The 12,761-nt window shown below is 48.4% G+C and overlaps 1 protein-coding gene across 3 annotated transcripts; it reads left to right on the forward strand.

Moving 5' to 3' along the window:
* Positions 1–3,602: 3,602 nt before the first annotated feature.
* Positions 3,603–6,904, forward strand: Rpl19 (ribosomal protein L19). 3 transcript variants are annotated; one of them, XM_036198282.1, is made up of 6 exons: positions 3,603–3,683; positions 4,540–4,646; positions 5,134–5,256; positions 5,881–6,001; positions 6,318–6,428; positions 6,690–6,904. In XM_036198282.1, the coding sequence occupies exons 1-6, from the start codon at positions 3,679–3,681 to the stop codon at positions 6,811–6,813; spliced, it is 591 nt and encodes a 196-aa protein (XP_036054175.1). In that variant the 5' UTR covers positions 3,603–3,678; the 3' UTR covers positions 6,814–6,904. The 3 variants fall into 3 exon arrangements, with proteins under 3 accessions (XP_036054175.1, XP_036054177.1, XP_036054176.1); XM_036198284.1 differs by lacking the exon at positions 3,603–3,683 and adding an exon at positions 3,868–4,045; XM_036198283.1 differs by lacking the exon at positions 3,603–3,683 and adding an exon at positions 4,109–4,179.
* The last annotated feature ends 5,857 nt before the right edge of the window (positions 6,905–12,761 follow it).

Here is a 12,761-nt window from a genome sequence, read left to right on the forward strand (position 1 = left end):
GGCACTGCCTCCCTGTCTGTCCCAAACTACTCTCCCAGCGGGTCTCCCTGACCGACTCCTGCTTGGGCCACCGGAACTTCCCGGTCCCTGTAATCCTGGGACCTGGCTTTAACTCCTTTCTCCCCAGTGTGGGGCCCAGGCCGCCATGAAACCCGCAGAGTAAAGCTCCCTCTCCAGCCTGGCTCTAGGGTTGTTGGCTGGGGGCTGAGGAGGGGGTGAGTGTCCCAAGGGAGAGGCCAGCAGAGACAGTAGGAAAGCTGTCCAGGGACTCAGGAATGCTTCTGCCTTGTCAGTTACTAAGGTCCCCCAGGCCCTTCTGAAAGACCAGGAGTCCGGCTTGGCGAAGTCCGAAGAAGAGAAAAGGAGAAAGACTATTCCAAATCAGATGCCATGGCTGTTGACCTAGGATTGTCCTGTCCTTTACCCTTGACTGGGAAACACGCCCCAGGCCTGTGGGGAGGAGTGGGATCCGTGCTAACCGGGCTCAGGCTCTTTATGGTCATGGGGTGTAGCACACATTTAGTCCCGCACTGGGGAGGCAGAGGCAGGAGGATTTCTTCGAGTCTGACCGAGGCCAGCCTGGTCTACATAGTGAGCTCCAGGACAGCCAGGACTACATAGAGACTCTGTCTCAAACAAACAAGCCATTCTCTATGCTTCAGGTCCCTTCCTATAAACGGTGTTGCTGGTACTATGGCGCCTTTGCCTACTGGGATTTTTGGCAAGATGAGAGAAGTATAAGAAGCCTGGAAGCTGGGTGTGATGGTGTACAGTAGCAATATTAGTACTCATCATGAGGCAGGATGATCCGGGGTAGAGGCCAGCCTCGACCACATACTGAGTTTGAGGCCAGCCTCAGCTACACAGAGACCCAGTTATAAAGCATCAATGAATAAACAAAAATGCCCCACGATGAAAAAAGACGCTGAGGTTCTGGAGGTGCTGTGAGGAGCAGTGTGGGGTGGTTTGTGACAAGAAGACTGTTTCCTCCCTTCTCTACCCTGTTCTTTGCTCCACAGAGAGTGGAGAGTTGAGAGGCCAAGTGAAGCCTTGTCAAGGTGAAATGCTCCTAAAATAAAGACAGCTTTCTGTGTTCTATTTGATGGGAGACCGTGGGCTTTTTGGACTCATCCTCACTCTGGATTCTGATAAGTGAATGTTCATTCTCTGGTCATATCATCTTGTGATAAGGACTATGAACAGGGATGAAACTTTGTACTCTTCCATGAGTATCTCCAACACTGGCAGGGTTCCCAGCTGCACACAGAGGACAACAGAACCTGCCATGAGAGGGAAGCATGGACTTCCCCAGCTAGACATCATGGCAGAGGCCTTTAACCCCAGCACTTAGGAGGCAGAGGCAGACAGATCTCTGTGAGTACTAGGCTAGCCTGGTCTATGCAGGAAGTTCAGGCCAGGTAAGGGCTACAGATTCTGTCTCAAAAAGCAGCAGCAGCAGAAGAGGGGGAGGAGGAAGTAGAGAAGGAGGGGGGAGGAAGACCTGTGTTCTCAGTCTATTACTTAAGTTATGAAATGAAGTGGGGACTTTTAGTTTGTTTGTTTTGTTTATTTGATTGATTGTTTTGAGACATGGCTCATTATGTAGCCATGTCTGGCATTGAACTCCCTCTGTAGACCAGGCTGGCCTTGAACTTCCAGAGCTCTGCCTTGCATCTGCCTCTCAAATGCTGGAATTGAAGGCGAGCATCACCACCAAAATGAAGATTTTTTTAAGTTGCATTTTGGTGAGGTAGTAAATAAATATGGTCCCTTTCCCTCTCTCCCCTTTCTTTTTAAACTCTTAGCTCATTTAACTGCCTAGCTGGGCAGTGGTGGTGCACAATTTTAATCCCAGCACTCAAGAGACAGAGGCAGGCAGATCTTCGTGAGTTCAAGGCCAGGCTGGTCTGCAGAGTGAGTTCTAGGACAGCCAGAACTACACAAAGAAACCCTGTCTCGAAAAAGAAAAAAGAAAAAAGAAAGGAAGGAAGGAAGGAAGAGAGAAAGAAAGGAAAAGCGAGGGAGCACAGACCTGTACCTGCAATTCTTGCACTTGAGAGAAGGAAGCGGTGGGAAGAGAGTTGAGGCCATCCTGGACTACGTGACAGGACCTTGTCTCAAAACAAGGAGAAAAAAGAGAAAGGCTCTTCAACCAAGTGAGAATGAGGGCCAGAACTCTGATCTAGAACTTTCGTTTTGTTTTTCCATTTTTTTTGTTTTGTTTTGTTTTGTTTTTGAGACATGATCTCTCTGTTATATAATTCTGGTTGTCCTGGAACTCTCTATACAGGCTGGCCTGGAACTCACAGAGATCTGCCTGCCTCTGCCTTCCATGTGCTGGGATTAAAGGTATACACGACCACGCAGGGCTCCTGATCTTGGACTTTTTTAAAAGGGGGTTTGTTTTTATTTATGTGTGTGTTTGTGTGCATACATGCCTAATGTGTATGAGTGCAAGAGGTGGTTAGAAGACAGCAAGAGATCCCAGGGAACTGGAGGAACAGGCAGTTGTGAACCACCAGATATGGGTGTTGGAAACCCAACTATCTTTCTCTGGTGGAGCAGAGAGTACTCAATCCTGGCCATCTCAGTTTTTTTTTAGTCAGGACTTCTAGGCTGGCCTTGAACTCATATGGAGCTGAGGATGACCTAGAACTTCGGATCCTCCTGCTTCCCTAGTACTGGAAATTCAGGTGTGTACCACCATGCTTGGCCAGATTTTTTTTTTTTTTTTTTTTTTTTTTTTTAAGGCAGGGTCTCATTCTGTAGCTCAAACTGCCCAGGATCCTTAAATCTGTCTGTCTTGCTACCTGGATCTCATCTCCTGACTGCTAGAATTAAGAGAGGGAGCGGGCTGCTCTGCTCCACATCTCCAGATGATTTAATTTTTGAACCCTAGAACATTCTCCTCGGGTTCTCCCTCAGGGGTATCCAAAGCCGTTGGACTTTTTGGTTTAGACCATTCATTTACTCATGTGCTTGCTCCAGTGAGCCAAAAATTGGTTCCGCTTGCTTGTGCTAATGCGTTCCTTTGTAAAAGCAGATGCATATGATTTTCACAAGTGGATGACAGAAACATTAGGATTAGGTTCAGTCTACAATGGAGGAAGCATCCAGAGATTAGGGATTTGCAGTGGCTAGGGGATAAACCTCTGGGTGGCTTAGCTGGCATACCAGTTCTTACTCTATGAGAGCGAATGCGAGGCTGCGTTTGCTTGCTTTCTGCTGCCATTACCCTCTAACGCTTCGTTCGCTAATTTCCTCCCAGCTAAAATAATAAGCTCCCATTGATGGCCGGCCCTCTGTGAAGACTAGGCCATTCCGCCCAAACCTCCCTCACTCCGCCTGCGCGATTTACCGTGACTTCCGGCCACCCAAATACCCACGTGATCAAATACCCTCACTGCGCATGCCTGCCGAGAAGTTGGACTGAACCACTTTGCCCGACGAAAGGGGTGTGCCGTCTGTGTTTTAAAGTTTAAAACCGATTCTCGACCTTAAGCATCTATGCTCACAAATTTTTAGGAAGGACGTAAGTGAGTCTGAGACGGGAGAAGGTGAGAGAGCCGAGCGGAAGCGCAGACAAGCGTGGAGTGGGCCTTGGGCTCTCCCCTTCGCAGATAATGGGAGGAGCCCGCGACCAGCAAGCTCTTTCCTTTCGCTGCTGCGTCGGCAGCCATGAGGTGAGCGCGCGCGGCTCTCGGTTCTCGGCCGATGGCGCCGGCCGGGCTTGGCGGGGATCGGGGCCGCGACCCGGGCTGGCAAAGAGGAGAGGGAGGCAGGCGTGGTGCGGCCGCGGCGGCAGCGCGGGGAGGACGCGAGCACGCACGGCCTGGGCCTGGGGAGGGTGGGGTGCGGGACGCCGAGGCCCGGAGAGGCCCTCCCACGGGCGCCGCTCTCCGCCCGGCTCGCTTCGCGGGCCACCACGCGGGTAGAGCGGCGGCAGCTGGGCATGAGTGGCTCCGTGCGCGCCTGGAGCCTATCGGACCTCGGCCATGTGACGTGGGACAAGTCTCGGGCAAGCCCAGGCCTCCGTCTGCCGAGGGTGAGGCGCCGGGCTGGCTTCCGCTCGGACAGCTGCAGCAAGCTGCAAGGACCGCTGGACGGCATTTGTTACTGTGACAAAGAGCCCAGAAAGCTGAGGGCCGCGCCTGTCCTGAGTAAACAGTCACGGTCCTGGTCCTTAACACCAAACTCTTAACTACATCTAAATACTTGAAAGGGCTTAAGGTCCCCTTTAGATCCCCTAATGGCTAAGGCTTGGTTTGGACTAAGTTTTCTTACATCTGCATGCACTTCCCACACCTTCAACAATGATCTTGATTTGGAAATGGTTAGTAGGGAACACGAAGGGATGGCAAAAAATCTTGGGACTGCGAAGTGTATTCAGCCTTAATAGTAACGATGTATAGATATTAGTGTGTATTTTGTCCATTTCCTTAAACAATATTGAGACTTAGGAGAGAAGATTTTGCCTTGAGTGTTTGTCATTGTCCACAAGTGGTTTCCAGGTCTGATAGCGCTTTCTGTGTTCCCCAGTATGCTCAGGCTACAGAAGAGGCTTGCCTCCAGCGTCCTCCGTTGTGGTAAGAAGAAGGTCTGGTTGGACCCCAATGAGACCAATGAAATCGCCAATGCCAACTCCCGTGAGTATGGTCCTTCACCCTCACCTCCTACTTGTGATGAGTGACATCGTAAGTGTGTTAGGTTTTTATGGACCTAAGAAAGCTCACATTCTAGGGGAGCTGTAAAATGGGATAAAGAAAAATACAGGTCCTTTTATTGGCATTTGCCTGAGAATGGAAGTTACTGCAGTCATCCAGTGTTGCATGAATAAACTGTGTGCACAGTGAATACTTTGCGGGGGTTGTGAGAAGAGATTTGAGGATTAGAAGGATGTTGGGTGAGGCTTCAAGACAGGAGCAGAGGATGGTTAGTATATTGTTTTCATGTCCTGTGTTACACCCGCATTTTGGGTATATTAAGTATGCTGTGAAATATTTAAAAGGTAGAAGAAATGCTTTATGACAAATTCACAATTTCAGCTCCTTCGAGAATGTTGGATCAAGGATATAAGCAATGTCTCTGTGGCTAGGCCTTTCCTAACTAAATAGATGCCTTTTGCTTTCTCAGGTCAGCAGATCCGGAAGTTGATCAAGGATGGGCTGATCATCAGGAAGCCTGTGACTGTCCATTCCCGGGCTCGATGCCGGAAAAACACTTTGGCTCGACGGAAGGGCAGGCATATGGGCATAGGTGAGACTGATCTTCCCTTTTCCCCGACTCTTAAATGATGGATGCAGAGATCTGGTTTAGTGGTAGAGCAGTCGCCTAACATGCTTAAGGGACTGGGTTCAGTTCCAGTCATTGTCTAAGACTCTTGATCTTGAGGTCTGCACAAACACTGGTAATCTTTTTCTCATCTCATGTGCCATTATTTTACTGCTTTGCATTCCCCCCCCCCCTTTTTTTTCTTGTGGATATAAGTTGGCACTGGTTGTGTTTATTCTTGAGAAAGGTGTTAATGTTATTAAGTCTGTATATTATGTTGGGGCTTATACTGGATGTTTGAAAACTGGGGAGTGGCTCAGAAATTGGCGACACTTATTGCTGATGCAGAGGATGCAAGATTTGGTTCCCAGCACTCACACCAGGTGGCTCACAGATGCCTGGACATAGGTGTGCATGTCTCATTGTTTGGGGAAAACACTTTCTAGGGCCCTTGTCACACTGCATCCTAAGCTACCGAGTCATACTACCTTTTTTCCTGTCATAGCCACATACTTATAGGATAAGAGGACAATAATTTCCATGTATCTGGTAACTGACTTAAAACAATTCCTTGAAGCTTATGTAGTTTGATTCCTAATTCTCACACAGGGAAGCGGAAGGGTACTGCCAATGCTCGAATGCCTGAGAAGGTGACCTGGATGAGAAGGATGCGGATCCTGCGCCGACTTCTCAGGAGATACCGTGAATCCAAGAAGATTGACCGCCATATGTAAGCCTGCCCTCTGCCACTTAGGGCTTTGTCTTTTCATAGATCTCTGTCTCGCTGGCTTTGAGTAGAGAATCCTGCCAAGGGAGTAGTCTGATTCTAGGAGGGTTGTTTTGTTCTTGGCTTCCCCTGTGCCGTCAGAGTAGCCCCCAGGCACAGCTTCTGTGTGGGAGATTCCCAAGAAGCCTTGGTTTTGAACAGTAATTCCTGTAGTAATGGGAAGGAAACTGAGCAGGCTTAGTGGCTTGGGGAGAGGAGGAGCCCACAGTACCAGCCTCTGTCCCATTGCTAACCAGAGCTGTGTTCCTTGACCCTGCAGGTATCACAGCCTGTATCTGAAGGTCAAGGGGAATGTCTTCAAAAACAAGCGTATTCTCATGGAACACATCCACAAGTTGAAGGCAGACAAGGCCCGCAAGAAGCTCCTAGCGTAAGTGTCTTAGAGTTACCCTAGGGGGTAGCACTGATCTTCATTGTAGCAATACTGGAAAAGGACCTGGTGCTGCTTGATATGTTAGCATAGCTGTTGACTAGAGAGGTTCCTGCTCCTTTCCCCACATTGCACACCACCTGCCCATTTGTACTGGGCTAGGTGAGACAGCTGCCCTTCCTCAGGCTAATGATGAAGCTTTGGGGGTCTGGGGTGTGCTTCTGTCCCCAAGCTGACCATCTTTTCTCTTCCTTGTTCTAGTGACCAGGCTGAGGCTCGCAGGTCTAAGACCAAGGAAGCCCGAAAGCGCCGGGAGGAGCGTCTCCAGGCCAAGAAGGAGGAGATCATCAAGACTCTGTCCAAGGAGGAGGAGACCAAGAAATGAAGCTTCCCTCGTGTCTGTACATAGTGGGCTGCCTGTGGCCTCAGGTGGATCAGTCATTAAAATAAAGCAAGCTTTTGTCTGTTGTCCTCTCTCTAGTGGTCTGGCTGCTGCATCTTAATGTTTCAAGGTCCCCAGCTGGCCACATGAGCCTGGGGTGTCAGCCATTTCTTTAAGTCTAGTGGACCATTGAGGGGTGGGGGTATTTTTAACCTTGGTTTTGTAGGATGTGTGCCAACTTAGAAGCGAATGGTTTCTACTCTTGCGTCAAAATACTTCATTTCAGAACTACCCCTTAAGGACTTGGGATTTGATGCTTGTGGTTCTAGCTCTTGAAGATGAGTTAGAAGTTCAAGGTCAACCTGGCCTCTAGCTTAGAGCCAAGTAGAAGCTGTCTCAAGCATGCCCACTTGTCAAAAGGGGCCAGGGTTTCGTTGCTTACAGGCTGAGACCCTGTGACCCCTCCAAGGTGGTGAGTGGGGAAGTAGGCTGGAGATAGCTTAGTGGGTAATGGTACTTGATGCCAATCCTGAATATAAGATGGAAAAGCAGCTCAGAAGTAGCACCTAGCACTAACTAAGCTCACCTGTCTCTAGATTCATAGGCTTCCATTCTCCAGAGTGGCTGAGACTTAGAGCATGTGTCAAGTAGCCCGGCTAAAGGGTCCTAGTCACAAAAATAGTGGTGTGTCTGTGTTCTCTCGACTGCTTGAAACCTGCCCAAGGACCTCAGGACAGGCCGTTGTGAGTTGCTTAATTGAAGTCTTTAAATGCGGGTCTGTTCTTAAGCAGGAAGTGGCATTTATTTTCCCACTTAGCTGTAGTAGTGGCTGCCAATAAGGTTTTCAATAACTGCTGTGACACAAGTACCACTTTATATGGATTTACATTGATTCTTTAACCTTCACACTATAACAAAGCAGGGTCAGCCACCTCCATTTTGCAGATGAGGGACATCAACTGGAGTTTGGTACCACGGGCCATTGCAGTTGAGCCTGGTTCCCAGGGCTTGGTTTCGGAACCTTAGAAGGAATCTATGGGTGGGATTGAGTAGCAAAAGGGTTATGGAGGCACCAGTGTGGTGGTTCAAGGAGGATGTCCAGTGACAGGTGTGTAGGAGCTCTGGGGTATGCTGGGAAGCTTGGGCTGTCCTTTAGGGTGGCTGCTCAGCAGCAGTGCCTTTCATGGAAGATATGAGTGACAAAGTGAAGAGGCGGCTCTGGGACCATTGGACCACAGCTTCACCTCAGTTCTGAGCAGGGCCTGAGGGGATGGTGGATCCCACCATGTGCAGGACTTGCCACAAAGGGACACTGGTTTCTGGACTCCGGTCCACGGTAGCAAGCTGCAATTGCTACCTTAGGCTCTTTCCAAGTCCTAGAAGTGGGGTGGCCTTGACCACACTCAGCACATCATTTCTGGCTCAACTTGGGAAAGGTGTTGGAGACACCCCATGCCAATCACTCTGTGGTAGAGACGGATCACCAGAGGGGAGGGGACAGTATCATTGCATACCTGTTCCGAGCCCACTCTGCAGGGACTGGTTCCAGGCCAGGCCAGAAGGTGGTGCTGCTCACTCACTAGTGGTTGCTGTATTTGTAGGCTCAGGCCTCACTGGGGCTTTCTGTTGATTGGTTGACATTGGGTTGTTTGGAAAGGTTATGATGGTTGGTTTTAATGTCCCCACCTGCCACAAATTAGAGTCTACTGAGTAGGGAGCCTCAGCTGAAGAATTCTGATGGCCTTAATAGATGTTAGGAAGATGCACCCCAAATTTGGTTGGCACCTTCTTAAAAAAGGGTCACAGCAGAAGGAAGAAGGTTAGTCTACCTTTCCCTGCTGGGTCTTCCCTTGTCTCGAGAAGTTAATCCACCTTCCACCGTTGCTGCCCTCACTGACACCAGAACCAGCATTCTCGGGCTCCCATCACTAAGGACCAGAGGCTCTCTAAGAACCTTCCAGGTTTTCAGTGCTAAACCAGTCAGTAAGCAGCATTTTCCCACAGTTTCTGCCTCCATGCCTGCCTACCTCCAGGTTTCTGCCTTGAGTCCTTCCCTGGTGATGGGCTGTCATCTGTAAGCTGAACAAACCCTTTCCTCCCCCCTTGTCTTTGGTCACTGTATCACAGCCAAAGAGATGCAAACTGAGCGAAGGTGGATCCAGGAGACCACCTCTCAGGAAAGCCTGTTCCACTGACTTCTTAGTTCAGCCAGGACAGACGATGTCCCTGCTACGGAGCTACACTCCATCCCGGTGTTTCTTCCTGACCGTCACCCAGGCCTAGAAGGTACATCCCATGAGCTATGACAACCTTTACAGGGAAATATATGAAGGGAGTCTAATTTTCAGGGACCTTCAATCTTTAAGAACTCCTAAATAGGGGCTGGAGAGATGGCTTAGAAGTTAAGAGCACTGACTGCTCTTCCAGAGGTCCTGAGTTCAATTCCCAGCAACCACAAGATGGCTCACAGCCATTTGTAATGAGATCTGGTGCCCTCTTCTAGCCTTCAGTCATACATTATAAATAAATCTTTAAAAAAAAAAAACAAAAAAACTCCTAAATAACCATTGAATCCATTTCAGGTCCTGGAGATCCAATCTATTTAGCACTGAGGGTATAGCTCTGCAGTTGCAGTACAGTATTACTTAGCATACACTCCACCTCCACCTACTCAGCCCCTCCAGCCTCTAAAGATATGCCCTTTTGTTCAAGAGTGTAAGACTTGGGTGTTGGAGAGATGCTTAGCAGTTTAGAGTGTTTGCCCTCTTCCAGAGGACGTGAATTCAATTCCCAGAGCCCACATCGGGCAGCTCACAGCCACCTGTAACTCCAGCTCCAGGGCTTCTGATGCCCACATACATGGGTATACACACACGTGTAAGAGAGAGAGAAACAGAGAGGGAGAGAGACAAAGAAAGGAACACATTAAAAAATCTTTTAAAAGTGTATGACAACTGTCAGCTGAAGAATTGATTAAGAAAATGTGGTGTGCCAGGTGGTGGTGGCGGTGGCGGTGGCGGTGGCGGCGCACACCTTTAGTTCCAGCACTGGGGAGGCAGAGCCAGATGGATCTCTGTGAGTTTGAGGCCAGCCTGGTCTAGAGTGAGATCCAGGACAGGCACCAAAACTACACAGAGAAACCCTGTCTCGAACAACACCCCCCCCCCCCCAAAAAAAAAGAAAATATGGTACATATACACAATGGAGAACTCCTCGGCAGAGAAAAACAATGACAGATGAAGATAGGTTTCTTCTGTATCCCAGAATCTAATCAATATTTCTATGTATAATTCAGCTATTATTTGGCTTAAAAGGGCTTATTGGGAAATGTTATCATTTTTACTATTTTCTACAGAGAAAATATTTTCCAGTTTCAAATAACTCTGGGCTTTGGAATTATAACCTGTTTTTATGTTTAAAAAAAAAATTTAAGTGGAAAATGCTGAAGGACCACTGAACTTGATGTTGTATTTACATATCTATAGCTGTATAAAATAATGATTATAAATGTTTGTTTGAAAAAGGTGAAGTACAGGGCTGGAGAGATGGCTCAGAGGTTGAGAGCACTGGCTGCTCTTTCAGAGGTCCTGAGTTCAATTCCCAGCAACCACATGGTGGCTCACAACCATCTGTAATGAGATCTGGTGCCCTCTTCTGGTCTACAGTCATACATGCTGTGTACATTATAAATAAATAAATCTTTAAAAGAAAAAGGTGAAGTACAAATGTGAATTTAACAAGAAATTGTAGACTTTCAACACTGTTCACAAACTCCTTTGTTACAAAGAAATATTTATGTTTCTAAAAAAAAAAAAAAAAAAAAAAAAAGGATATGACAAGCCAGGCATGGTGGTACATGTAATCCCAGCACTCAGGAGCCTTATTGCTCCAAGTCTGAGGCCAGCCTGGGATATATAGAAAAGCAGATCGAAAGCTTAGAACTGTTCCCATCATATAACTTTATACATCTTTCTAAGGCTCACTGTCTCCCAGGTAAACGCCCTGAGCAAACCCAACTCATTTTCTTTCTTTCTTTCTTTCTTTCTTTCTTTCTTTCTTTCTTTCTTTCTTTCTTTCTTTCTTTCTAATATTTAACTTTATTTTATGTTCATTAGTAGGAAGGTATCAGATCCCCTGGAACTGAGTGAGTTACAGACAGCTGTGAGCTGCCATGTGGGTGCTGGAAATTGAACTCGGGTCCTCTGGAAGAGCAGCCAGTGATCTTAACCATTGATCTTTTTCTTTATTTCTTTCCTTTTATTTTTTATTTTTTATTTTTTTTTTGATTGGTTGTTTTTGTTTTTGCTTTTGTGGGGTGGGTGAGTTTTGAGACAGGGTTTCTCTGTGTAGTCCTGGCTGTCCTGGATCTTGCTCTGTAGACCAGGCTGGACTTGAACTCACAAAGGTCCACCTGGCTCTGCCTCCGGAGTGTTGGGATTAAAGGCATGTGTCACCACTGCCCAGCTTCTTTCTTTCTTCCTTCCTTCCTTCCTTCCTTCCTTCCTTCCTTCCTTCCTTCCCTCCCTCCCTCCCTCCCTCCCTCCCTCTCCCCCTCTTCTTTCTTTCTTTCTTTCTTTCTTTCTTTCTTTCTTTCTTTCTTTCTTTCTTTCTTTCTGTTGTTCTTACAGGGTTTCTCTGTATAGCCCTGGCTGTCCTGGAATTTGCTCTGTAGAACAGGTGAACTCAGAGATCTTTGCCTTTGCCTCCTGAGTGCTAGGTTTAAACGCATGAGCCACCACCACCTGACTATACCCAACTTACTCTCTAGATAAAGAAACTGAGGCCCAGTGACTTCCCAGAACCTCAGACTGTCTAGAGTTACTAGTCTGGCACTGGGCCCCAGCTATTGGTTTGATTCATAGTACCATGTGCATAGACACAGAACAGAGCCCCTGTTGTAGGCAGGGAGCTGGAAAAGGGCCGGGTAAGCAGGACTGGCTTTGGCTTCCTCCCTGGTGGCATCAGTGAGGCTGAGACAGGGGCAAGCTAGGCCAACTCCTATAAAGCAGAGGAGACTGAGTCTAGACGTGCACAGCTGCCTTCCTTTAGTGTCTCAGCAGGTCCCTAGGAGGTCCAAGCCCTAGGAGGCTGGGGGTGCAGAAGGCTGAAGAGAAGGGAATGGACTAGCAATGTGGTGGGATTACACAGACAACCTCGCCAGCTGAGTCTTCCGCATCTCCAGCATCTACTCCCTTGTCCCTTTAGGCCCCCTCCCTGTCCCTGGTTCCTAGATTTTTCTTTCTATGTCTCTCTTGAGCCCAGGTGGGGTGTACCAAGTGGGCTCAGGAAGAAGATCGTGTGTAGGTCAGAAATGGTACTGGCAACAGATTTCTGGGGATTCCCAGGCCAGTGGTGTTGCTGGTCCAGCCAGATCCCCCAAGAACAGGCGAAGAGGAGAGCAGAGGCTATAGTGGGGACACCAGCTGTTCCCAGCCCCTAGGCTGTGAGCCTGCTGTCAGTGGCTCAGCCACCCGAAAAAGCTGCTATGCTCAGCAGTGCAGCAGACAGACTGGGGGAGGGGGCTGTTCCAGGCCAGCTGCTGGCTGGTGGCAGACACTGGGTATGCACAAGGCTTGAATTCAACATTCCCACTTGTCTCTGGTGAGGTGGGAGCATCTATTTCTGGAGCCCCTGGCCCAGCATCAGGCTGTCCTCCAGCCTAATGGCTTAAGGCACTGAGGGACACAGGGCAGGATGGTACAATGTCTGGGCCATGGATTGCTTGATAATCAGAACAAGTCATTAGCCTTCTCCAGGCATTAGTTTTCCCAAGTGTGAAAGGGACAGTTTGTGCTGTGTAAAGTGTGTGACCTTCGGTAAACCACCCACCATCTTGTCTGTCAAAGGGTTCAGTCTGGTTTGGGTCAGTGAGAGGATTAAATAGCATGAAGTTCCTGGCATGCTCCATGCGTCGAACCAAGTGTTCAATTAGGTGAATTCTTCTCAAGGCA

Source organism: Onychomys torridus, chromosome 8 (genome assembly GCF_903995425.1).
Source record: "Onychomys torridus chromosome 8, mOncTor1.1, whole genome shotgun sequence".
NCBI lineage: Eukaryota > Metazoa > Chordata > Mammalia > Rodentia > Cricetidae > Onychomys > Onychomys torridus.

Bases quoted from the DNA above. Each gene is read 5' to 3' on its own strand.
- Rpl19 (XM_036198282.1), top strand. The intron at 4,647-5,133 runs GTGAGTATGGTC...TTGCTTTCTCAG, and splicing joins AATCGCCAATGCCAACTCCC to GTCAGCAGATCCGGAAGTTG. The intron at 5,257-5,880 runs GTGAGACTGATC...ATTCTCACACAG, and splicing joins GGGCAGGCATATGGGCATAG to GGAAGCGGAAGGGTACTGCC.